This window comes from Jaculus jaculus, chromosome 9, assembly GCF_020740685.1.
Source record: "Jaculus jaculus isolate mJacJac1 chromosome 9, mJacJac1.mat.Y.cur, whole genome shotgun sequence".
NCBI lineage: Eukaryota > Metazoa > Chordata > Mammalia > Rodentia > Dipodidae > Jaculus > Jaculus jaculus.
The window spans coordinates 92,640,365-92,666,275 of NC_059110.1; the positions used below are offsets into that span (position 1 = coordinate 92,640,365).

A 25,911-nucleotide genomic window follows, 5' to 3' on the forward strand; every position below is an offset into this window, starting at 1 on the left:
TGTCTGTCACTCTCAAATTAAAAAAAAAAAAAAAAAATCATTTCAGCCCAGTGTGGTGGCGCACACCTTTGATCCCAGCACTTGGGAGGCAGAGGTAGGAGGATCATCTTGAGTTTGAGGCCAACCTAAGACTGTACAGTGAATTCCAGGTCAGTCTGAGCTATAGTTAACACCCTACCTCAAAAAAAATAAAAAAAAATAATTTCAACAGGTTATTGGAATGTACTATTAATGATATTTTACACTCTTTGGAACATCTTACAGCATCTCTCAATTCTGGCTGGACACATTTCAAGTGCTCAATAACCATACCTGGCTAGTGATGACAACATTGGACAACACAGGGCTAGGGGAAAAGACTGTACTCATCAAGTCAAAACATAGTGAATACAGATACATTCAGCATCCCAGAAGGTTCTCACCCTCTTGAGACCTTCCACTTTCAAAACCCGTTCATCCTGCCACAAGTCAGAGAAAAGACAAACAGTCTTCTGAATCTCATTTCAAACAGTGCATTTTTATTTTTGTTCTTCGAGGTAGGGTCTTGCTCTAGCCCAAGCTGACATGGAATTCACTATGTAGTCTCAGGCTGGCCTTGAGCTCACAGGGATCCTCCTACTACTTCTGCCTCGTCTTGTGATTAAAGGCTTGCACCACCACACAGGCCACAGTGGAATCTTGATTTGGCCTGTCCACCAAACATATCCCAAGCAAAACTCAACTTTTCACCTCAAATATCTTTCTTATTTTCCAGCCCAGTTAATGGCCTTATCATCTACGTGCTCATTGAAGTCATTCTTGTTTTTTTTTGGCAGGGGGTGGATTTTGAGGTTGGGTCTCTTTCTAGCTCAGGTTGACCTGGAATTCACGATGTAGTCTCAGGGTGATCCTCCCACCTCTGCCTTTGGAGTGCTGAGATTCAAGGCGTGCACTACCACGCCTGGCATCAACTCATTCTTATTTGATCAACAGACACACACACGTATATAAAATCACTTAGATGATTTTAAAATTTAAATGCAGCCGGGCGTGGTGGCGCATGCCTTTAGTCCCAGCACTCTGGGAGACAGAGGAAGGAGGATCGCCATGAGTTCTCAGCCACCCAGAGACTACATCGTGAATTCCAGGACAGCCTGGGCTAGAGCGAGATCCTACCTCGAAAAACCAAAATAAATAAATAAAATGTAAATGCAAAATATGAGTTTCAACACATGCACCTTCCTCTCTACTCCAAGATTACTTCCGTCTCTTGATGTTCTTTGTTCTTTCCCTGGCCCTGTTTCAACAGTCACCACCATTGCCTAGCGCAGCACTTCTACAGAATGCAGGCCACCTCTCCCACAGCGCTGAGCTCCCTGGGCGACCGGCTCTTGGCTTACTTAACAAGGCCCGACTGTTTGCCCTGGTAGACCGAACAAAGGCGCTTACGTTCCGAGCTTGGTGCTTTTGGTAAAAAATAAAGAAGAAAAAACATAGCCATTTTTAAAGTCCCATAAAGGAGACTTGAGGTTTAGAAGGGACGTATAACCAAGGGGCTTCTCTGCCTTCGTTCCTCTACACGTTGTATCTTCCTACCTCCCGAGTGCCTCTCTTAACTTCCGTAAAACTTTTACGATGTGAGGACACCGCGGCGACACAAGAACACAGGAAGTGTAGGTCGGACTACCTTTCCTTCCCTGCGCTCATCTGTAATGTACTTTCTCACTTAATACCTCTAAGGGCTGCACAGTCTCCCACAGCCGGAGAAAGTCAGCAGGAATTCTGAAAACTGCGGGTATTAAACCTCCTAATCCGCCTCCGACCGCCGCAGGCCCGGCAGCTCAAAGCCTCCGGGGCGGAACCTGAACGCGACGCACGTGGCGGCCGGGGGAGGGCGGCCAGGCGGAGTCGCGTCGCGCAGTTCCGGCCTCGGTTGTTGCGCCTGCGCGCTGCCGTCAGCTCGAGGACCCGTATTTATCAAGGACCCGTATTTAAAGAGACAGGCGGAACAGTCCTCGTGGGCTGCCCGCGGCCTTGCGGGCCCCTGTTCGGGAGGCCCTCGCTGAGCGGTGGAGCCGGGGAGGCCGGCGAGGCAGGTGAGGGGCGGCGCGCAGGGGCCGGCGTGGGGAGGGCCGTGGGCTGGGGCTCGGAGCGGAGCGGCACGGGAGCCCAGCGGCCGCCAGCTCCTCCCCCGCCCGCCTGGGGGCACACCCTCCGTGACGTGGCGGTCCCCCGGGAGCCCACGGGAGGCCCGCGGCTCCCGGGACCTCGGGGTCGCGCCAGGGAGGAGCTTCCCGCCCCCAAATGGGTGTCCGCTGGGGGTTTCGGGACCTCGATCCTTCGCGTCCTCCTTCCGCAGCTGCCCGCCGGGCCTCCGTGGTGTCCTGGTCGCTCCCGGGGCTGCAAAGGGGGGACGGTGGGTCTCCGCGCCGCGGCTTGGTCTCTCCTCGCGGTTCCCTGAGCCCCGGCGAGTCTGTCGGCTTCTCTCTTCCTTCGCCGGCCTGGGTCGGGCATGCTCTCTAGATCCACCTTCTAGGCAGAGCATTGAGATCCCAAACTTAAGCTGAGCTCCTCGGAGGGCCTGCCGCCCTCCCCCCGCCTCCTGTGATTCCTAAACTTCTTTAAGAGTTGTGAATCTCGCGGTTATGGACCTTCTCCTGCAGTCGTACTAGTTCAAATACACTCATTAAACATTTTCAAGGACTTCAGAACACCACCATCGCGTCCGTGGGACGCGTTGTCATTCCCCTAGCCACCCAGTGAGAGGTAGTTCTAAACCCAACCGTGGTTTGTTGTTATTGGGTTATAGGCTGTCTCTGAATCCTTGGGTTTGAACTCAAGACAAGCTTTTCCTCTGCCTCCCTAGTGCTAGGATCAGGAGTTCAGGGTCAGCTATGGCTGCATAGCAAGTGCAAAGCCCATGACACCTTGTTTCAAAAATCCAAAAGGTGGAAAGAAAAACAACCAAAAAAAAAAAAGATTCAGAGTTCACATTTTACCTAGGTAAGAGAGCCTAGGCAACCTTGCCTTTTCATCCCTAACTGCAAAGCTTTATTTAAAGCATGAAGCCTGTTGTGATACATCAGTTTCACTTCACAGCGGTGCAGACTGGAAATTATTTCCAGTATATGGAAAATTAGGGCTATAAAGATAACTTTTAAAAGTATAAACACATATATGACCCAGCTATAGCACTCCTAGGCATATATCCGAAGGAATCATCTCATTTCCTTAGAAGTACATGCTCAACCATATTTATTGCTGCTCAATTTATAATAGCTGGGAAATGGAACCAGCCTAGATGTCCCTCAACTGATGAGTGGATAATGAAGATGTGGCACGTTTATACAATGGGGTTCTACTCAGCAGTAAAGAAAAATGAAGTTATGAAATTTGCAGAAAAATGGATGGACCTGGAAAGGATTATACTAAGTGAGGTAACCCAGGCCCAGAAAGCCAAGCGCCACATGTTCTCTCTCATATGTGGATCCTAGCTACAGATGATTGGGCTTCTGTGTGAGAAGGAAAATACTTAGAAGCAGAGGCCAGTAAGTTAAAAAGGAGACATAAAGGGAAGAGAAAGGAAGGGAGGAGGGTACTGAATAGGTTGATATTGTATATATGTAAGTACAATGATTGAGATGGGGAAGTAATATGATGGAGAATGGAATTTCAAAGGGGAAAGTGTGGGGGGGAGGGAGGGAATTACCATGGGATTTTTTTTATAGTCATGGAAAATGCTTATAAAAGTTTAAAAAAGGAAAAATAAATAAATAAATAAATAAATACAAACTGAAAAAAAAGTATAAACACAGTAAGGTATGAATATATCACTGTTGCCACTTGGACTGATAAATCAGTTCCTTTGATTCTTACCATCTAGTTCTTCAAGCTTTCCCTGATTCAAGTTGTTGAATTAATTAGGTTAATTGCATATGCAGGCTTTGCTTAAAGGTTAAGGACGTTACTGATTATAGCGAAGAGCTAACATTTATTGAGCCCTTGCTGGGTGCCCAGCTCTCTTACTAAAGGCTTTTTCTTTTGGAGCAACTACCCATGGACTTAGGTTTTTGTTTTTCAAGGTAGGGTCTTTAGCCCAGGCTGTCCTTGAACTCACACAGATACTACCTCAGCCTCCTAAGTGCTGGGATTAAAGGCATGTGCTGCCATGTCCAGCTTTGAATTAGGTACTTTAAAATATTTTGTTTGGGCTGGAGAGATGGCTTAGTGGTTAAGTGCTTGTGAAGCCTAAGGACCTCGGTTCCAGGCTTGATTCCCCCAGACGCACAAGGGGGCCCATGCATCTGGAGTTCTTTTGCAGTGGCTGGAGACTCTGGCACACCCATTCTCTACTTATCTGCCTCTTACTCTCCTTGTCTGTCACTCTTAAAATAAATAAATAAATATTAAAAAATATTTTGTTTATTTACTTGCAAGCAGAGAGAGATAGAAGAGATACAGACACAGAAAATGGGTGTGCTAGGGCGTCCAGTCACTGCAAACAAATTCCAGATGCAGGTGAATCTGGCTTTTTACATGGGGTGGATATTAGGGAATCAACTGGGGTTTTTAGGCTTTGCAGGCAAACGCCTTAACCACTGAGCCATCTCTTCAGCCCAAATTAGGTACTTTTATTATTCACATTTTACAGATGAGGAATCAGGAATACATAGGTTAAAGGCACACAGATAACAAATAGCTAAGCTAAGATTTGAACCCAGGCAGTCAGTCTGATTCTACGTTCCGTTTAGTTGCCTCTGAAAAGAAGATTTCTGTTGGAACCACAAATCTGCGTAGTAGCTGGTAGCTGGTATACTGAGAAAGACGCATGTGTTATACTTCACATTAAAACTTCATAAGCACAATGTAATTTTTCTTGGTGATTAAAAAGAAACTTCAAGATCTTGTTAAAGACTGAAAGGTCATCATCCATTATGAATAGAACATATTATAGATGGCCTGAAAAAGCTTCTGTATTATCTGGATTCTCTTCATTGTAATTTCCTAGATATATTTGTGTATATTAGATAATTGAATGCCCTTTTAAAAACTGGATTTTCCTGTATTGGAATGCCACTTCATTCTAGGCAGTAAATGTTTAATGTTTAATTATTTGATTTGTCATCATGGATTGAACTTTTCCTTTATGTCTCTTTTTTTATGCAGATATATGACTTTGGCGTTTAAAATCCTCTTCTCACAAAACCTTCGTGTACTTGGCCGAAAAGAACTGTGTTTGTTCCGAGAACAGTGTCACTGGCCTGACATAAGACATTTCACCCAGTGGTCAGAAAGAGATCTGCTTCGTGGGGGCTGCCTCTTTCAGAGAAGAAAGCCTGTTCTGTCATTCCAGGGAGGCCACATAAGACCACGTGCCACTCACCTTGTTTTCTTGCCAGGATCGCATGTGGGACTCTGCAGTGGGCCCTGTGAGATGGCCGAGCAACGGTTCTGTGTGGACTATGCCAAGCGTGGCACAGCTGGCTGCAAAAAATGCAAGGAGAAGATTGTGAAGGGTGTATGCCGAATTGGCAAAGTAGTGCCCAATCCCTTCTCAGAGTCTGGGGGCGATATGAAAGAGTGGTACCACGTTAAATGCATGTTTGAGAAACTGGAGAGGGCACGGGCCACCACAAAAAAGATCGAAGACCTTACTGAGCTGGAAGGCTGGGAAGAGCTGGAAGATAATGAAAAGGAACAGATAACCCAGTACATTGCAGGTGGGGGAGAGAATGTGGCTTTCTCAGCATACTGCTGCTGACCATAGGAAAGGGGGTGAGGAGAGCATCCAGTCTTCTTCTTCCTTTCAGCTTTTTGTTTGGAAACAATTTTAAATTCACAAAAGAGTTTTAAGAATAAAAATAACACTAAGAACAGTTATGTTCTTTTTACTCAAGTTTTCCTGATGTTAACTGTTTATCATTGGTGTTTTATGTTGGTATGCTGTCTCCATATGTATGGAGGCTTTTTTTCCTGAACCATTTTAGAGATATTTGTATACATTAAGCCTTTTGGTTACTTCACTGTTTATTTATATCTTGAGAATAGGAATATTCTCTTATATGATCATAGTATGCCTCATCAACCTCAGTCAATTTCTCCTTGACTATCTTGTCTATATACTATTTTGTCAACTGAATACTATTATTTATTTATTTATTTTGCTTTTTTTCAAGTTAGGGTCTCTCTCTAGCCCAGGCTGATCTGGAATTCATTATGTAGTCCCTAGGCTGGCCTTGAACTCACAGCAATCCAGGTGCTGGGATTAAAGGCGTATGCCACTTGAATACTATCACTTAATAGCTTTCTTTCCTGTAGTACAGAATCCATGTCTAGAACCAGATTGGGTATTGTGTTTGTTTCATGTTTCTTTGGCTCCCTTTAATCTGGGCTCTTTCCATAGAATTTTTTTATTTATTTGGGTTGCGGGGGTGTTTTTTTGAGATAGGGTTATGCTGTGTAGGCTAGGCTAGCTGCGAACTTGCAGCAATCCTTCCTCTGCCAAATGCTGAGATTACAGGTGCATCACCATTGCTGGTATTTAATAGCCTTGCTTTGGACATTGACATTTTTACATTTTTAAGTGCTGAGACATCTCTCCAGCCCAGGACATTGATATTTTTTCGTTCATTTTTTAAAATTATTTTTATTTATTTATGAGAGAGAAAGAATGGGTGTTACAGGGCTTCCAGCCACTGCAAGCAAACTCCATACCCATGTGTCACCATTTGCATCTGGCTTATGTGAGTACTGGGGAATTGAACCCAGGTCCTTAGGCTTTGCAGGCAAGTGCCTTCACCACTAAGCCATCTCTCCAGCCCAACATTGACATTTTTAAAGAATAGAGTATTCACTACCACCACCTTACACCTGTCAACTTGTCATCTGTCTAGGCTCAGACATCACTGCTATTTCCCAGGAACTTATAATTTACTATTGTACTTAATTAATTTGGTACTTAATTGTTCCATATTTAGTGTCCAGTTCATTTAGGCTGGCTTCTGTGTCTCATACACCCTCCCACTCCCAACAGAATCTTGTTATGTAGCCTAGGTTGACCTTAAATTGTCAGTACTCTTTCTTCAGCCTCAAAGTACTGGGATTATAGGTGTATGCCAACCATGCCTGACTCATTCTCTTCTTTCTTTCCTTCCTTCCTTCCTTTCTTTCTCTCTTCTTATTTATATCTTTACTTACATATTTATTTGAGAAGTGTGGGCATGCCACAGCCTCCTGTAAACAAACTCCAGGTACAGGTGCTACTTCATGTGTCTTGCTTTATGTGGGTGCTGAGGAATCGAACCCAGGCCATCAGACTTTACATGCAGGAACCTTTAACCACTGAGCAATTTCTCCAGCCCTCATTCTTTTCATTAAAAATTGCCTCAGGGCTTGTGAGATGCCTGAGAATCCTAAGGACCCAGGTTTGATTCCCCAGTGCCCATGTAAACCAGGTGCACAAGGTGGCACATGTGTCTGGAGTTTGTTTGCAGTGGCTGGAGGCCCTGGTATGCCCATTCTCTCTCTACCTACCTATTTCTCTCTCTCCCTCCCTATGCCTCTCAAATAAATAATTTTTTAAAAACTTGTTTCAGCTAGGTATAACAATATTATAATTGTAGCTACTCAGTAGAACCAGGCAGCAGAATAGAGTTCAAGGCCTACCTGGAAATACAGAGTGATTCCAACTCAAAAAGTAAAAAGAGGGCTAGGAATGTAGCTCAGTGGTAAAGTGCTTGCTAAGTATGCATGAAGCCTCAAGTTCAATCCTAAGTTACACCACTTAGGAAGTTGTTTTAAAAGTATTCACATAGTAAGGCATAAGGTAATGCTCTTAATCTTAGTGTCTTTCCTATCCTTGCCTTGGAATCAGCCATGTCTCTCTGGACATGGTGGTACATACCCTGGCACTCTGGATGCTGAGTAGGAGGATCACCGTGAGTTTGAGGCCAGCCGAGATAGAGTGAGTCCCTGCCTTGAAAAAAAGAAGAAACTAAAATCTGCATACAGTATGTTTTTATTGTCACACAGTATCTTTGCTTCTAAGTCTACAGAACTGACAGAACTGAAAAAGTATGCATATATGCACACAGAATGACTTGTGTCATATATATTCATACATATTCACTGTACATGCATATTCACTTCTATATGCATATTTTAGGAGTCTTACATGAAAACTTCCAAATTCATTTAGTCGTCTTGGATCTCCAGTGTTCTAAAATAATATAACTGGTCACAGTGGCCCTAAAAATGGACTGTGTCAGTGTTTGGTACGTACTGAGCCATATCTCCCTTCGATGAAGAGCAAGGAAGCGTAGGTAGAGCCCAACGGTGGCATGATGTAGATGAGTTGGGCTGGATGTTTTCCTGCCTGTGCCAAACTGATGCTGTGGTCTGTGTTCACTTGGCTTCTCTGATGATCACTCATTACATTGGGCTATTCTGTGGAGCTGGGTTCCCAATGTTCTATCTATTAAAATGTGATGGCTAATTTTCCCCAAATCCTGTCACTTCTGGAAGTTCTTGACTGTGGGATAAGAAGTGGGAAATTTGACGAAAATCTAAGTAACCAGTAGAAGCAAATAGCCAAGTCTCTCCCCACTCCACCCCCATACCCTTCTCCCTCTGCCCAATACTCTCTTAGCTTCTGTCTCCACTCAAAAAATCCAACCAAGCTGGGTGTGGTGGCGCACGCCTTTCATCCCAGCGCTCAGGAGGCAGAGCTTGGAGGATCACCATGAGTCCAAGGACACCCTGAGACGACAGAATGAATTCTAGGTCAGCCTGGGTTAGTCTTGGGCAGGAGTGTTGTCAATAATTCCAAGCAAGGCTCTGAGCATAGTGGATAGAATCTATGGAAACCATCAGCAATCTTTCTCTGAAGGACATTTCTGCTATTTGGGGGTCTTACAGATCTGTCCTCTAAGGCAGCAAGCACACCAAAGAAGAAAGCGGTTGTCCAGGCTAAGTTGACCACCACTGGCCAGGTGACATCCCCAGTGAAAGGCACATCATTTGCCACCAATGCCAATCCCCGGAAATTTTCTGGTTTTTCAGGTAAGACTACTACTCAAACTGTTGTGATCCTTCTTTGCTTGGTAACTTTTTCAGGGCACTGGATAAGTGAAAATCTGTGTTATCTAGTACAATAATTTTGCTTCTGTCTGGACAGAGTCAGGTCATGGCTAATTCTGTGTTCTACTTATATAGCATTTCTTTGTGTACTTTATCTGTTCTAGCGGGAAGATGTTTGTTTTGTCAAGACTCTTTCCACTTGAAGTTATTATCTGGGTCAAAAGATTGTTCTAACCTGCCCTTTACTCCCTTATGTTTTGTAATGAAAGAATTCTGAGAAATCGCCTCTCTAAACTTGCCTGTACTGAGGATGAAAATGGATGGAGGAGAGGTCATGCATGAGCCATATCTCTTCATTTTTCTTGGTAGTTTGTACCCCCATATATTCAAAGGGGTGGGATGCTTGTGGAACATGGAGCCAGAGGAAGAAGGGTAGTGCATTTTAGAGGGAGGTGGTGCAGCCTAGTGAAGCATGTGTGTGGACTTTAGAATTAATGGGTTCTGGATGCAAATCTTACCTGTCTGTTATTTGTGTCTTGGCCAGTTGGCCAACCGCAAAGTGTTGCCTTTCTTTTTCTGTTTTCCTTTTTTAATATTTTATTTTTATTTACTTGAGAGAGAGAAGCAGATAGAGAGAATGAGCACTGCAGGGTCTCTAACCACTGCAAACGAACTCCAGATACATGAGCCATCATGTGCTTTCATAGGCTTACGTAGGCACAAGGGAATTGGACCTGAGTCCTTAAGCTTTGCAGGCAAGTGCCTTAACTGCTAAGCCATCTCTCTAGCCCTTTTACTTGTATGCACACATTTATAATCACATGCACATGCATGTGTCTGATTTATTTTATTTAACAAAATTGCCATTTCATAGGTAGGGGTTTAATAAAACTGTACAACATGGGTTACAGATGGGAGTAGAGAGGATCCTTTATTTTGTAAAATTTATTTATTTACTTATGAGAGAGAAAGAGAATGGGTGCTCCAGGACCTACAGACACATGTGCCATCTTGTGCATCTGGCTTACATGGGTCCTAGGGAACTGAACCTGGGGCCTTTGCTTTGCCTGACAGTCCTTGGCCTTTATTTCTGCATGTGAGCCTAGTCTTCAAGATAAAAGATTTGGGGACAGACATGTCTATATGCCTGAACCCCATTTCCCTCCCTCCTTCCCTTCTTACATTTGTCTCTGGCCCCCCTCCTTTTAGGAGGTAGACTCTCTAGACAGAATTAGTAGCTCAGTGGTAGAGCATAGGTGCCTAGCATGTTCAAGGACCTGGATTCAGTCCCCAGCACGACCCAGGAAAGTAAATGCTGGAAAGCACTGAGATGGGGACTCTTAATCCAGGTTGGCCTTGAGTTTACTTGTGATCCTCTTGGTGCAACCACCCTAGTGTGAGTGCTGCTGTCAAAGACATGTACCACCATGCTCCGTTGATGCATGCAGTGCTGGGAGTGAACTCAGGACGTGCACATGTTAGCAAGCGCTCTACCAACTGGGCTACATCGCCACACTCCTAGCCCAACCTCTGTTTCTTTACTTGTAACATGGATACAGTGATACTCCTTGGGGATGGGGGGATGAAAATTTACCTAGTTTACTTCCTTTTGCTTCCCAGAAAGGAAAATAAGTTGTCTCTGCTGTTTCTCCAATAGCCAAGCCTAACAACTCTGAGCAAGCCCCCTCAAGCCCTACCCCTAAGGCAAGTCTGTCCTCAAGCAAATGTGACCCTAAACACAAGGATTGTCTGCTACGGGAGTTTCGGAAGTTGTGTGCCATGGTGGCTGATAATCCTAGCTACAACACGAAGACCCAGATTATCCAGGATTTCTTGCGGAAAGGCTCAGCAGGAGGTAGGGTTCCTAGCATCATGAGTGGGCTTTTCCTTGGAAGAGCTCAGTGCTGCAGCCAGCATCATGGCATGTGAGCTGCATAGGGTTCCACCCCTCGTTTAGTTTTCTGTTGGGTGACTTGAAATCTCTTCATTTCAAAGTAGACCTCCACAGCTGCATTTGCCACCAGGCCCCACAAGTTATATAGCCAATTCCTCCTCCTTTTGCTTTTATTTTATCCCCAGGAGACCAGAAGAACCTACTCCATTTGACCAGTAGAGAAAGTCACCCATATATCTGATAAAGTAAATCACATGTGCGGCAGTTTGGAATAGAATCTTCAGCTCTTTTTCTTTCATAGATTTAATAAATTGTCCCTGAGTATCTGTAATGTGCTTGTCCCTGGGGACATGAAGTAAAGGTCAGGCCTGCTCAGTGGGAGCGCACGGATTAAAGATGAGGTAGATACTTAAACCGCAGCTGCTGACCACTGCTGCTGCTACTGCTGCAGTGATGCAGGCCGGGTGTTGTGGGGAGCCAGCTCAGGTCTCCGTGGAGTTACGCAATCTAAGCTCTGTTTCTTAAGAAGGGTTCCTTTCTTCTGCCTCCAGATGGCTTCCACGGTGATGTGTACCTGACAGTGAAGCTGTTGCTGCCAGGTGTCATTAAGAGTGTTTACAACTTGAATGATAAGCAGATTGTGAAACTTTTCAGTCGTATTTTTAACTGCAATCCAGACGACATGGCACGCGACCTGGAGCAGGTCAGAGGAAGGGCGGGGGAGGGGAGGCTACATTGTAGGTGGGGATCTGCCATGATAGCCACCTACAGCCATGTTTTTAAATAGCTGGGCACATACTGGTTTAAGAAACTGAAACTTATTTGAGCAGGGTTCTGTTGGGGTGGGGGAGCTGAATGTGAGGCTACAGCTGTTAATTTCACAGGTTTCTGGGGACCAAAATCAAACCGCATATATGCTAAGCCACAGAAGCCCTTATCTCAAAGCCAAGATTTGAGACTTACTTCTGTCTGTCTGTCTGTCTGGGTCTCTGCTCTGGATTCTTCCCCCATTCCTCTCTGGGCTTACCATTCAGCTTTAGTTAGTTAATTGGCACCATGGAAAGTTTCCATCTAAGCTTCTGTCCAATGGCTGTCTTTGTCTCTTAATTCAAATTCTTGAGCAGAAATCAAATTGGCTCAGCTTGGATTAGTGCTCTGTCTCTTCAGCCAAGGCAGATGGACAAATTCCATATGGATAGACAAGCCCCTAGGAACTATGGATGAAAGACAATCCTAAGGAAACTTAGCAACAGGACCCATGGTTGAAGTCTTGAATCATCTTTAGTCCTGCGGTCTTAGGGGATATACCTGACCACCCTGGGGTTGCAGCAGTGGCCTTTTGGTTTTTGGAGACAGGGTGACGTGTCAGAGACGATCAGAGTCTTCTTTGAGCAGAGCAAGTCTTTTCCCCCAGCCGCCAAGAGCCTCCTCACTATTCAGGAGGTGGATGAGTTCCTCCTGCGCCTCTCCAAGCTCACCAGAGAGGACGAGCAGCAGCAGGCCCTACAGGATATTGCCTCCAGGTGGGGGAGCTGTCCCAGTCAAACCAAACCCAATGGGGACGGGTATAGGGAGATGACTGACTTGGGAAGGAAGGTTTGGGGGTATAGGGGTTTTCAGGGTGGAAGTGGAATGTGTCTCATCCCCTTAGGTGTACGGCCAATGACCTTAAGTGCATCATCAGGTTGATCAAACACGATCTGAAGATGAACTCAGGTGCAAAACACGTGTAAGTACTGGCTCCCTCACAGCCTGAGCCACCGGTTTCCTGTGTTCCCAGCTGCTCTTGGGACTTAGAGTGCTGATGGACTTGAATTCTTATTCTACTTTGTTTTTTCCTGTGGGACCCTCATCTGCTTCCACATCCATTTTCTCACATGTAAAGTGGAGATGACCACCTCTCTGGCAAAGTTGTTACAATTGAAAGTCTGGAATGTGTTTAGTAAGTACAGGATGACCCTCCTGCCAATTCTAGCCCCTTCCTCTGTGCAGGCTGCCTCCAAGTAGGCGCAGGGTCTCAAAGACTGAACGTGCTCCTCCTACAAAAGCCTTTAGACAATAGGACAAGGCTTCCCTGGCAGCTGTCCTCACATAAGGGCAGGCTGCTACTCCAAGCCGTGACGTCAAATGCAGAGGTTTCCTTGCTCCTGTCCCCCTTGGCAGGTTAGATGCCCTCGACCCCAATGCCTATGAAGCCTTCAAAGCCTCACGCAATCTGCAGGACGTGGTGGAGCGGGTCCTTCACAATGAGCAGGAAGTGCAGAAGGATCCGGGCCAGCGCCGAGCTCTGAGCGTTCAGGCCTCACTGATGACACCTGTGCAGCCCATGCTGGTAAGGGGTGCCCCCTGCCCCTGCTTCCCTGCCTCTGCAAGCTGCACATCCCTCAGGTGGGATCTGAGCGGGGATGAATGACGAGAGCTTGCAGGTTTGACTGGAGAAGTGTGGGGAAGGTAAAGTCAAGGTGCAGCACAGCCTTGCTGGGTGGGAAGTAGAGGCACAGGAGAAGATAGGTGATTTTGTGCCATGACCTGAGCCTAGTTTCCATTTCTGTCACTAACAAGCTGTAGAGTCTTGATGAGTCCCTTAGACTGTTTTGGTCTTTAGTTTCCTTGCGAGAGAGTGGCTTTCTATTGTACTTGAAGACAGGCTGTGTTCAGAAGCCCCTGATGCTCTGTGACCTCTGTCGTGTGCCCCATAGTCTGTCATTTAATAGCTTAGTGGTCTAACACCAGGCTTTGGAGATGGACCTAGCTTCACATCTAATTCGGGCTGTTTATTAGCTGTGTAACCTTTAGTAAGTGCTTAACCTCCCTGACCTTCAGTCTTCTCACCCATAAAACAAAAACAACACATTTGTCACGTAAGATACCACATCAAAGATGAAACAAGATTATGAATGTTACTGTTTGGGCCAGGCTGGCGCCTGGATGTGAGTAAACGCGTTTGTCTGGATACCCTGTCCTATCAGTCCCTGACTGCAGTTGCCCTGTCAGTCTCCCTGTCACCCGCCTCTTTCCTCTTACCTCCATATGCCTCCTGATCTGAGATAACAAGCCAGAGGCCCTGCAAAGGCATAAATTATTGAGGAGAAAATTAAATCTTAGCTCAGTAGAAATTTATCGTACAACAAATAGCATTCACCTTCAAAATGCAAGCTCCTCTGTCAACTGTAATGATTTGTTTGTTTGTCTGAGACAGGGTCTTGCCATGTTGCCCAGGAAGTCTGGTCATCAATTTATAATCAAACTAGAATACTGCCCAGCTCTTTCCATGCCCATCACTCCTTCAGTTATTTGCTGCAAACCTACACTGGTGCAGTCGACCCTGGGATCTATGTCTGTCCTGACTAACCCAGTTCCAGGTTCTGCTGCATGGTTCCTGGTTGAGCCTTCAGCTTTTGCTTTCCTCTCTCCAAGGCCGAGGCCTGCAAGTCCATCGAGTATGCCATGAAGAAGTGTCCGAACGGCATGTTCTCCGAGATCAAGTATGACGGGGAGCGGGTCCAGGTGCATAAGGACGGGGGCCACTTCCGCTACTTCAGCCGCAGCCTCAAGCCTGTTCTGCCTCACAAGGTACTGTCCCTCCCTCACAAGGTACTGTCCCTTCCACCACGACTGCCTTCCTCTTCCCATTCTAAGTATCTTAGGGCTAGAATTCCTTCACCCTTTCAGCTGGGGTTCACAATAGGGGATTTTTTTTTATCACTTGAGAGGTTGAAAGAAAGAGGCACAGAAAGAGAGAATGGGTGTGCCAGCGCCTTCCTTCAACCACTACAGACAAACCCCAGACACTCGTGCCCCCTTGTGCACACTGCACACTTATGTCACTGTATGTCTGGCTTATGTGGGATCTGGAGATTCACACACGTGTTTACAGGCAAGCACCTTAACTGCTAAGCCATCTCTCCAGCCTGGGAATTTGTTTTTTATTTGTTAAGTTAGTGGATGAATTTACTTCTGGGGTCTTCTCATATTGCTGGGCTGCTTAGCACAGATAGCCAAGGAGTCCACCCTTGATTATTCAGCACAGAGCTCCCTGGGGCAGTGACACACCTCACCCCAGTGCTGCCGGGACAGTAAGCTCATTTGACAATTTGCTATGCAAGTCTTTGGTGTTCCCATGTCTCCTGTGCTCCTGGGCTAGACTAAGGTTCATACACAAGGGACTATTGAGCTACCAGGCATTGATTTGTTCAACAGATATCTATCAAATGCTTATGTACCTGGTCTTCATGAAGCTTACAGTCTGACATACATAAGTCTGTATCTGTGTGGGTGCATCTGGGAGCCCAGATTTCTGACCTCATCAAGAATAGGGGTGAGAACTTCATCTCTCTGTCCTTCTCAGCTCCCAGGGCCAAGCCTTTGGCGAAAAGCTACTGGAACATTTGGCCCTAGCAGCTTGTGGATGGAATTACTTGCTTCACTACTCCCTTCTTTCCTAGCTCCACCTCAGTGTCTTACAGGCTCTGGAGTCAGGAGGGGGACAGAGCAGTTAGGCCACCTGCTTTTAGGTGTTCACTAGGAGAGCTTCGGCTTACGTGTTCCGTGCGACAGTCTGAAACTGATTAACTTCCTGTGGCAGGGCTGGCATTTGACTTCACTCAAACACTGAGACGTCTGAACACAACTTGGCTGGGGTGTGCTTTCCTTTTCCAAGATGCCCTCATTCTCTACCTCTCCTGGACCGCTGGTTCTTTCCCCCCACTACTGGGGATTGAACCTAGGGCCTCACACATGCTAGACAGATGCTCTGCCACCAGGCTGTATCCCCAAGCCATAGACTGTTGGTTCTTAAGGGGCTGGTTGGAGACTGAAGGGAGTCACTGGATGGACGGGCAGTGCCGTCTGTGCAGCACATCCAGGTGAGGGTTGACTAGTCGGGCTCTTTGTACTCCACTGCTGTCGGCGTGTGATCTCTCCTCTTGAGCTGTTAGAAATGAGGGGTTTGCAGCTACCAGAAGGAACCCACATTCCAAGCATTCCTTCTCACTCTAAATAAGACTGTAGAGTGAGAGCACCCACTTGGAAAAGACCCTTTCCTTGCTGCTCCTGAGGGGCTCATCTCCATCTCCTTTGTAACCATTCTAGTGTCCTCAGTCCCAGTTCTCATAACCGCTGATCTGCAGCAGACACGAGCTCTGCCTCCTCCCCCTATGCTCACTCTATTTCTTTCTCCCCAAACTGCTTTCTCTAATGTGACTCGGCATAGGCCGCCCTCTTCCTGGATTGGGATATTCCTCTTGCCCAGAGACCTGACAATGCCTTGTTGTGTATTTTGCACACGAGCTGTTTCATGTTCTGCACATCTTCTGTGGCCTGAACTTTGATCCATGGCTTGGCTTTGGCTCTTGGCTGCCTGTTCAGTCCTCACTGAAGCCGCCTCTCTGTTTCCAGGTGGCACACTTTAAGGACTACATTCCCCAGGCCTTTCCCGGGGGCCACAGCATGATCTTGGATTCCGAGGTCCTCCTGATCGACAACTGCACAGGCAAACCACTGCCCTTTGGGACTCTGGGAGTGCACAAGGTACTGGCACAGGGCCATGTGTGCAGGCATGAACATATGCACTGTCAGGCTGGAAAGAGGGACTGTTTATCACTTAGGTAGGGCGGGGCTTCCCCCCTCCATGAAGGGCTACTGTTAGGAACCGGCTAGACTTGAGCTGCTTTCTCTTCAGCACTGTTAGCTCTCCATCACTAGAACAAGATGCCTGAGATAACTAACTCTAAACAAAAACATTATTTTGGTTCACAGCTCTAGTTGGTTTAGTCTGAGATTGCTCTGGACTGCTAACAAGACAGTACATTATAAGCCAGGGAACAAAAAGAAGAGAGGGCCAGAGTCCACAACCTTCTTTAGGGCTTTGCCCAAGGCCCCACCTCCTAAAGGGTCAACCGTCTCCCAGTAGTATCACCCAGGGGACCAAGCCTTTAACACTTGGACCACTTGGACCTTTGGGCGCATAAAAGATCTGAGCTGGCAAGTACTGTGTGCTGAGTACTCCCCCCGCCTAGGTGCTCTGAAGTGGGCTGCTGCCTCCACTTTTCATGCTTTTCCTTTGACCTTGTCCCTCGTGTACCTGTTGCTTCACTTCCCCTACAGAAAGCAGCCTTTCAAGATGCGAATGTCTGCCTGTTTGTTTTTGATTGTATCTACTTTAATGATGTCAGCTTGATGGACAGGTGAGTTAGCATCTTAATTTCTTTTCTTTTAAATATTTTGTTTCTTGGAGAGAGAAAATGAGAGAAAGAGGCAGAGAGAGAATGGGCACATCAGGCCTTCAGCCACTACAAATAACTCCAGACACATATACGCCCCCTTGTGTATCTGGCTTATGTGGATACTGGCGAATTGAACCTGGGTCCTTAGAATTCACAGACAAGCTAAGCCATCTCTCCAGCTTAGCATCTTAGTTTCTTTATATTTCACAGTGCTGATCCAGGACCTTATGCTTGTTAAGCATGTGATCTACCATTGAGTTCTGCCCTGGCCCTGGTAGCATCTTTACACCCAAGACCTATCCTCACTGGGGATGTAGGGGGTTCATTTGGGAAGGAGGGAGGAACAGTGCGTTTTTGCCTTGTTTCCATTAGCTTGTAGGGGAGGCCATGGGTGGGACTGTCTTTGGGACCCTTTAATGAGCTTCACCCAACAACTTGAGGCCACACAAACAATACTGACCCCTTCCACACTTAGGAATGACTTCCTATACCCACTCCTGTAGCTGCCACATCCTTGATTCTAGAAGTAGATAGAATTGATAGAGAAGGAGTAGAGTTTGGGTCGTAAGGCTTGTGTCAGCTTGTTGACCCAGGGGCTAGCCAGCCTTAGTGTTGGGGTGCAGCAGGTTATGGAGTATAAGAATATTACAGTTGGCTGGGCATGGTGGCACACGCCTTTAATCCCAGCACTCGGGAAGCAGAGGTAGGAGGGTCGTTGTGAGTTTGAGGCCACCTTGAAACTTCATAGTGAATTCCAAGTCAGCCTAGATTGCGAGACCCTACCTCAAAAGATAGTGAATTCCAGGTCAGCTTGAGCTAAAGTGAGACCCTACCTCGAAAAACCAAATCCAAAACAAAATACTAGAGTTGGAGCCATTTTTCCAACAGGACTGGAATTAGTACATCTGGAACAGATGTCAGTTCTCCCCTGACTTAATGCAGTGCATGGTGCAACTATGAACTGGTTCTGTGCCTCAGCTCACAGTTGTCCATTGTCAGTCACGATGAAGCCCCTGCAGCACTGGACAGCAGAACTGTCCACATGAGAACTTTAATCCATGGCCGCTCCTGTCCTGAAGCAGCAGTTTCATCAATGGGCCCCTTCCTGCATCAGAATTCCTAAGGGAGTGGAAAGATATTTCCTTCATATTTCTGTTCCCTTAGACCTCTATGTGAGCGGCGGAAGTTTCTTCATGACAACATGGTTGAAATCCCCAACCGGATCATGTTCTCCGAAATGAAGCAAGTGACAGTAAGTGAAGTCCCTGCCCCAGGCAGGGGACTTGTGGTTTGAAAGCAAGCCAGAGAATCCCAGGGGGTGTGAGGAAGCCTTAGTTGAGGAAGTCTTAGCTGCTCTTGTGCTGATGTATTTGCCTGTATAGTGAGTGGTCTATGTTGCCTGCATAGGGCAGGGCATGAAAGTCTTTCAGTAAGCTCTGTGCCCTAAAGCCACAGCATCTCTTGGCTTGGGAGGTGTCCTGGTTTGTGAGCCTTCTTTATAAGCAAGTTAGGGTGTTTAGTAGTGGGTACTACACTTGTGCAGAAACATACATGAGGGACTAGAGAGACGGCTTTGGTTAAAGCACTTGCCTGCAAAGCCTAATGACCTGAGTTTTATCCCTCAGTACCCACATAAAAGCCAGATGCATAGAGTGGCACTTGCAGAGGCTGGAGACCCTTGCGTGCTCATTCTCTTGTTTCTCTTTTTTTTTTTTTTTTCTCTCTCTCTGCTTGCAAATAAATAAGAATTAAAAAAATATCTGTACTCTTACACTATCCCAAACATCTCTCCTGTTGTTCTTAGAAAGCCTCGGACTTGGCTGACATGATAAACCGGGTGATCCGGGAGGGCTTGGAAGGGCTGGTGTTGAAGGATGTGAAGGTATGGTGGCTCCACCCTTTGTCTCCTCCTATGGGATTAAGCCCTCTACCATGAGCTGTTCCTGCCCTGGCCAGATGAGAGTGGCACCAGAAGTGGTGGGGTAAAAGATGAACGGGAGCCCTTCCAGGGCTGGATGGGTCAGTGCTGGATCTGGAGGTGATTGTGTGTCTCCTGTAATGCCTGGACACCGATATCTAGCCTGCAGCAGGAACACATGAATCCCCAGCCTCATGGCGTTTCCATTGTTTGTGCTCTCATCTCTTTCTTGTGTTCCCCCAGGGTACTTACGAGCCTGGAAAGCGGCACTGGCTAAAAGTTAAAAAAGACTATCTGAATGAGGGGGCCATGGCTGACACAGCAGATCTGGTGGTTCTTGGAGCCTTCTATGGGCAAGGGAGTAAAGGTCAGTGGCACCTGGCCTGTAATGGTACTTTTTTGGAAGGCACACCTGAGAGACAGGCTGGATTTCTTAACTTGATCTGCCAGCATAACCAGTCATGGCTTTGTAGGTCCTGTGATCTGGGGCACTAACCTGGCCTGAGTCATATTAGGCAGGGACATCTGGGAGGAAGAGGCTTGGGTATAGAAAAATTATGCAAGAATCCTTGTTTTAGCTTGGCACAGGAAGCCCACCATTAGGTATTTCCTCAGGGCCAGAGAGCTTTCTCCTCAGAGAAAATTTTCTTCCTGACTAAAGAGGAAGATGGGGACTGATAACTAAGACTTGAAGTAAGCTGCTGTGGACCATGTACTGTTCAGTTCCCCGGAGAAGTTAGGGCTCACAAAGGTTAAAAACCACACAGTGGGGCTGGAGAGATGGCTCAGTGGTTAAGGTACTTGTCTGCAAATCCTAACAACCCAAGTTCAGTTCCTTAGTACCCATGTAAAGCCAGATGCACAAAGTGGCTCACGCAACTAGAGTTTGTTTGCAGCAGCTGGAGGCCCTGGAGCACCAATATTCATTCTCTCTCTGTCTCTCTTCTCACTCTCTGTGTTTCCAAATTAATAAGAAATTAGCCAGGCATGGTAGTGCATGTCTTTAATCCCAGCACTTGGAAGGCAGAGGTAGGAGGATTGCCATGAATTGAGGCTAGCCTGAGACTACATAGAGAATTCCAGGTCAGCCTGGACTAAACCATACCTCAAAAAAACAAGGGGGGAGTGCTAGAGAGACGGCTTAGCTGTTAAGGCACTTGCCTGCAAAACCGAACAACCTGGGTTTGATTCCCTAATACCTATATAAGGCCAGATGCACCAAGTGGCTCATGTATCTCCTTACAGTGACTGACATGCCCATTCTACGTGTCTCTTCTATCTCACTGCTTTGCAAATAAATAAATAAAAATATTAAACAAAAATCACACAGTGGGGTAGAGCCCCGTGGCAGGGCATTTGATGTACGAGAACCTGGGTTCAATTTCTAGTACTACCAAAGTAAAGGAAAAGAAAAATCACAGCTAAGAGGTAGAGCCTAGGTCAAATTCTGACTCCACTGTCAGGTCCCAGGCCCTTTCTTCACTGCCCAGCCACTTATGGGGCTGGCAGAGATGGTTCCTTTTAGCCCACACTCAGTTCACATTCCCCTTCCAGGTGGCATGATGTCAATCTTCCTCATGGGTTGCTATGACCCTAGCAGCCAGAAGTGGTGCACCGTTACCAAGTGTGCAGGAGGTCATGATGATGCCACGCTTGCCCGCCTGCAGAAGGAGTTAGACATGGTGAAGATCAGTAAGGTGAGGAAAGCACATGATTGACCCTGGCCCTTGTCCAGGTCATTACTGAGCCAGAGGCTTGCTTTGGGGACAGTTGGTGATGTTTATACCCCTGAAGGGAGATTGCCTCTTGGCGATCTTTCCTTGAGGACAATGGCTTGTGGGTCACAATCACAAAGTGGACTGGAGAGATGGCTTAGCAGTTAAAGCTTTTGCCTGCAAAGCCAAGGGATCCTGGTTCAATTCTCCAGGACCCACCTAAGACAGATGCATAAGGGGGCACATGCATTTGGAGTTTGTTTGCAGTGGCTGGAGGCCCTGGCATGCCCATACTCTCCCTCCCTCTCCCTCTGCCACCTTCTCTCTCAAATAAATAAATATATCATAAAAAAAGATGATCACACAGGGTGCGAAGTCAGCTGTTGCATAATCTCATTGTCAGAGAAGGGATTTAAACCTTGTTCCAATGGAACAGCAGCTGACAGCCATGTCTTTTCTCCCCCAGGATCCCAGCAAAATACCCAGTTGGCTGAAGATCAACAAGATCTACTATCCTGACTTTATTGTCCCGGACCCAAAGGTATCATGCTGGTGGTTTGCGGTTCCATGGCCCAGAAGTAGTTTGTGAGTTCTCTAATGCCATAGCAGCTATCACTGGAATACCTAAGGGATGGGGTTCTGGGTTATTAAGCCAAATGATCAGCCAGCATTGAGGAGTTGTCAGAGAGGAAGAGCATACCCATCCCTCATTAGGGGGCCTGTTCTAGAAGGGGCCTGGCCCAGGCCGACAGCTGAAAGGAAGTCAGGACTGGCATCCACACTTCCAGCCAGAGCCTCTGGGTTGACCTGTTTGGTATTTGTATTGCTTATGGCTGCTAGGAGGTGTTTCCTTCTTAGCCAGGGATGATGATCTGCCTGGCTTCTCCTGACAGAAAGCTGCTGTATGGGAGATCACAGGGGCAGAATTCTCCAAATCTGAAGCTCACACTGCCGATGGCATCTCCATCCGATTTCCTCGCTGCACCCGAATCCGGGATGACAAAGACTGGAAATCTGCCACCAACCTCCCCCAACTCAAGGTTCTGGTGTTTGTGGTTTGGTGTTTTTTGTTTTTGTTTTTGAGGTAGGGTTTCATTCTAGCCCAGGTTGACCTGGGACACACTCTGTAGTCCCAGGGTGGCCTTGAACCCACCGTGATCCTACCTCTGCTTCCCAAGTGCTGGGATTAAAGGCGTGTGCCACCACATCTGGCCTTAAGGTGCCAGGTTTTGTTTTTTATGTATTTATTGGAGAGAGAAAGGTAGACAGAATGGGCATGCCAGGGCCTCCAGCAATGGCAGACGAACTCCAGACACATCACGTTGTGTATCTGGCTTAGGTGGGTCCTGGGGAATCAAACCTGGGTCCTTTGGCTTTGCAGGTAAGTGCCTTAACTGCTAAGCCATTTCTCCAGCCCCAGGGTGCCAGTTTAAATCCTGTGCAGGCCCTTGGAAACCTTGAGCATATGGCCTATTCACATGTCACTTGATTTGTAATCCCCATTCCATAGGAACAGAACCAAGGAATGCAGGTAGAGAGGGAGGTGGAACTGGCTAGCACCAGGCCCAGAGTAGCTGCACAAGCCATCTCATTTTCATCAATTTCCCCTGAATAACTCCCATCTAGATTGCTACCACTTCCTTAGGAAGAGGTGCCTTAGGCCACAGTCCAACTTTGCTGATTAAACATAGGGCTGGAGAGTGGTTAAGGCACTTGCCTGCAAAGCCAAAGGACCCAGGTTCGATTACCCAGGACCCAAGTAAGCCAGATGCACAAGGTGGTGCATGTGTCTGGAGTTCATTTGTGGCAGCTAGAGGCCCTGGCACACCCATCCTCATTCTTTCTCTCCTCCTGCCTCTTTCTGTCTCTCAAATAAATAAAAACATTGCGGGGGGAGGGGGGAACTGGGCGTGGTCCTTTGGTGCCTGGAATCCCACCACGCAGCTGAGGTGGGAGGATCACAGGTTAGCCTGGGATACATAGTGATACTTTTTCAAACACACACACAAAAAAATCCTTTGGGATCCAGAGGCAGTAACCCCAGTGGCTCAGCTTACAGCTGATGTAGAAAAGGATCAATGAAGCTAACTCCTTTCCCCCTATTCCACTTGCTCCCCAGCCACATGTGCCTAAACCGTAACTCCCCTATACTCTAAGGCCAGAGTCTATGAAGGGAATGATAGCACTTCTGTCCACTTTAGGAACTCTACCAGCTGTCCAAGGAGAAGGATGACTTCACCATAGTGGCTGGAGATGAGGGGAGCTCTACTGGAGGCAGTAATGGCGAGAATGAGGGCACCTCTGGGTCTGCTGTGCCCCACAAGGTTCCCAAAGCCTCCCCAAGCAAGTCCTCTGCTAGTGCCAAGAAGGCTGAAGGGAAGCTGAATAACCCCAACAGCAGAGGTAAGGGAAGCGGGACTAGGGTGCTGGAGAGGGCTATGGCAGGGGCAGGGACAGAGACGGAAGGGCAAGGACCTGTTCACATTCCAACTCTGAGGTCATGTGATTGACCATAGCCACTACAGCTGACATTAAGTGCATTCCTGGCATGTGACCAGCCATGGGGCAGAAACTGTCCTGCCAGACATCTTGTATCTGCTTAGCAAACATGAATGCTATAGTATCCTGGGAGAGCCGCTCTGGAGCTAAAGGGTTTTTAACCAAAACTGTTTCCCTTTTTGTCATACTTCTAGCGGAGGAAGGGTCTGAGCTATCCCTAACTTTGGGGACCAATACTGGCCATCCTCACTCTTGCCTCTCTTCTAATCTCAACTCTGCTGTCCTTCAGGCAACAAGCTGACTACAAAGTCTTCCCCCATGAAACCAGGAGAGAAGCTGGCCGTGAAGTCTTCTCCAGTGAAAGTGGGGGAGAAGAGGAAAGCTACCGATGAGGCCCCACACCAGACAAAGGTGAGGGTACATAGAGCGGCGCACCAGGCAAGCCAGTCAGACCCAGGGCCAGCATTCTATCCTTTTGCAAGCGAACTCTGAAAAATAGGGGCTTGGGGGAACCTAGACTGAAGCCCTTCCCACATAGAGCTAGCTGCTCTTGTCATGAGCAGGCCTGCAGTGCTGCTGCTCCACCCAGTGCCCTCTTGTTACCTTGCAGAGGCGGCCAGCCAGCCAGCCGAGAGGAAGAACTGTGCCCGCAGGCAGGAGATAGAACTCGGCCTAGCAGGAAAGGCTGCAGGGGCCCACCCAGCTGCCGGCCCACAAGTCACAGTTCACATTAAAGAGGAGAAAGCTCAGTGTGCATGCCAGGGTGCAGCCGTGCGTCTGTGGTAGGGTGGGGAGCCGATCCAGCCAGCGAGGGCAGAGTGCAAGGCACAGACTCCTCTCAGTTGAGCCTTTACCCTTTTACACTCACTCGTCAGTCTTTGGCAACATCTGTTGTGTGCCTTCTGAGACCAGGTAGTGTGATTGCACCCCTGTCCATTATTAGTAAGCACTGAAGTCTGACGTCTCAGGGCCTGAATGCAGTTCCAAGAAGAAAACTTTGCTCTTCCCTGTCCCAAGCCCTTGAACTCATGATTAATGAGCAGAACTGCTGGCCTTCGTGTAGGTATCCATGTGAGCGTACTGCTTGATCTTCAGATGTCACTGAGCATGGGGCACCGTGTCCAAGAGCCACTGGATGGCTCTTGGGAAACACGTCCTTTTATCATGTTCAGGTCCCAAATGTTGGGGCCCATCACTTCTCCCCTTTAAAAAAAAAAATGTATTATTTGAGAAAGAGAGAGGCAGGTAGAGGGGCGGCGGAGAGAAGATGGGCATGCCAGGGCCTCCAGCCACTGCAAGCAAACTCCAGATGCATGTGCCACCTTGTGCATCTGGCTTTCATGGGTTCTGGGGAATTGAACTGTGGTCCTTTGGCTTTGCAGACAAGTGCCTTAACTGCTAAGCCATTTCTCTAGCCCTCCCCCCTTTTCTCCTAGGCAGGGATGGGAAGAACATCAGACATGGGGGTCAGTTGGAGTGACTGAAGGATGGGATATTAATGCCTCTGCCTTTTCGCCTGTAAACTCTATCTGCTATGTCCTAAATCCTACACTCCTTCTCTCTTCTAACTTCTCATCTGTCCTGTACTCATCTGGGTGCAGTCTCACTTGTATCCAGTGCAGGGCCGACTCTACCCAGACCTCTCTGTGTTTGTAGGTGCTGCTGGAGATCTTCACTGGGGTGCGGCTCCACTTGCCGCCCTCCACCCCAGACTTCAGACGTCTCAGGCGCTACTTTGTGGCATTCAACGGGGACCTAGTGCAGGAATTTGACATGGCCTCAGCCACACATGTGCTGGGTAGCAGGGACAAGAACCCTGAGGCCCAGCTGGTCTCCCCAGAGTGGATTTGGGCATGTATCCGGAAGCGAAGGCTAGTAGCTCCCTGCTAGGACTTGCCTGGGCTTTGTCCCTCTTGGGCCATCCTCTCCCACCTCCTCCACTAGGGAAGGCTCAGCTGGGGGCAGGTAGATGGTAGGAGGGGAGATTTCTTCTCTAAGCAGTGCTTCTTCTAAAACCCTCCAGCTACTTGTGTTTTCTGGACCAGCAATTAGATACTAGTGAAGTCAGAGTCTCTTGCTGGTGTAATCTGATCTTGGAGATCTGGGCACTGGCTTCGTCATCATTTTTATTAAAAAAAAAAAAAAGGTATAGCTGTTTAAGGTGTTGATGACCAGATCTGGGGCTTAATGCATATGCTAGGCAAGTGCTCTACCACTGAGCTACAATTTTTATAAATAAATCTTAAGCCAGGCAATGTTAGCACATGGCTGTGATCCCAAAACTCAGGAGGAAGAGGCAGGAGAATCAGGAATTCACAGCTAGCCTGGGCTACATGTAGACCTGTGTCTAAAGACATGCGAAAAGAATCTGTCCTTTTTCTACCAGTTCACCCTAGTTTTCTTCAGACTAAGGAATGCAGGCTGGGCAGAATGTTTCCCTTCTATGCCTGCTTGCTCCCTTTGCTTCCAGACATCTTAAAACTCTTTTTAAGACTGACCTCAGAATGGCCTTTTTTTTTAATATTTGGAAGAACTTGTATTCTACCTGGTCCCTTTCTGCCAGGGTAAATCTTCACTTGCAAGAAAACAAAATAAAGTGACTTT

General features: G+C 47.3%; 1 protein-coding gene across 2 annotated transcripts; it reads left to right on the forward strand.

The window, feature by feature from the left end:
* The first annotated feature begins 1,939 nt into the window (after window positions 1–1,939).
* Window positions 1,940–25,467, forward strand: Lig3 (DNA ligase 3). 2 transcript variants are annotated; one of them, XM_004664570.2, is made up of 20 exons: window positions 1,940–2,075; window positions 5,146–5,699; window positions 8,896–9,039; window positions 10,715–10,912; window positions 11,503–11,654; window positions 12,308–12,474; window positions 12,603–12,680; window positions 13,115–13,283; window positions 14,369–14,524; window positions 16,349–16,480; window positions 17,057–17,136; window positions 18,340–18,427; window positions 18,980–19,057; window positions 19,337–19,460; window positions 20,648–20,790; window positions 21,275–21,349; window positions 21,702–21,848; window positions 23,010–23,211; window positions 23,597–23,718; window positions 24,964–25,467. In XM_004664570.2, the coding sequence occupies exons 2-20, from the start codon at window positions 5,150–5,152 to the stop codon at window positions 25,195–25,197; spliced, it is 3,039 nt and encodes a 1,012-aa protein (XP_004664627.2). In that variant the 5' UTR covers window positions 1,940–2,075; window positions 5,146–5,149; the 3' UTR covers window positions 25,198–25,467. The 2 variants fall into 2 exon arrangements, with proteins under 2 accessions (XP_004664627.2, XP_004664628.2); XM_004664571.2 differs by lacking the exon at window positions 24,964–25,467 and adding an exon at window positions 23,918–24,218.
* The last annotated feature ends 444 nt before the right edge of the window (window positions 25,468–25,911 follow it).

Excerpts from the sequence above, each read along its gene's own strand:
- Lig3 (XM_004664570.2), top strand. The coding sequence starts at position 5,150 with ATGACTTTGGCGTTTAAAATCCTCTTCTCACAAAACCTTCGTGTACTT. Across the intron at positions 9,040-10,714 it reads GAAATTTTCTGGTTTTTCAG|CCAAGCCTAACAACTCTGAG; the intron begins GTAAGACTACTA and ends TTTCTCCAATAG. Across the intron at positions 11,655-12,307 it reads TGGCACGCGACCTGGAGCAG|GGTGACGTGTCAGAGACGAT; the intron begins GTCAGAGGAAGG and ends TTTTGGAGACAG.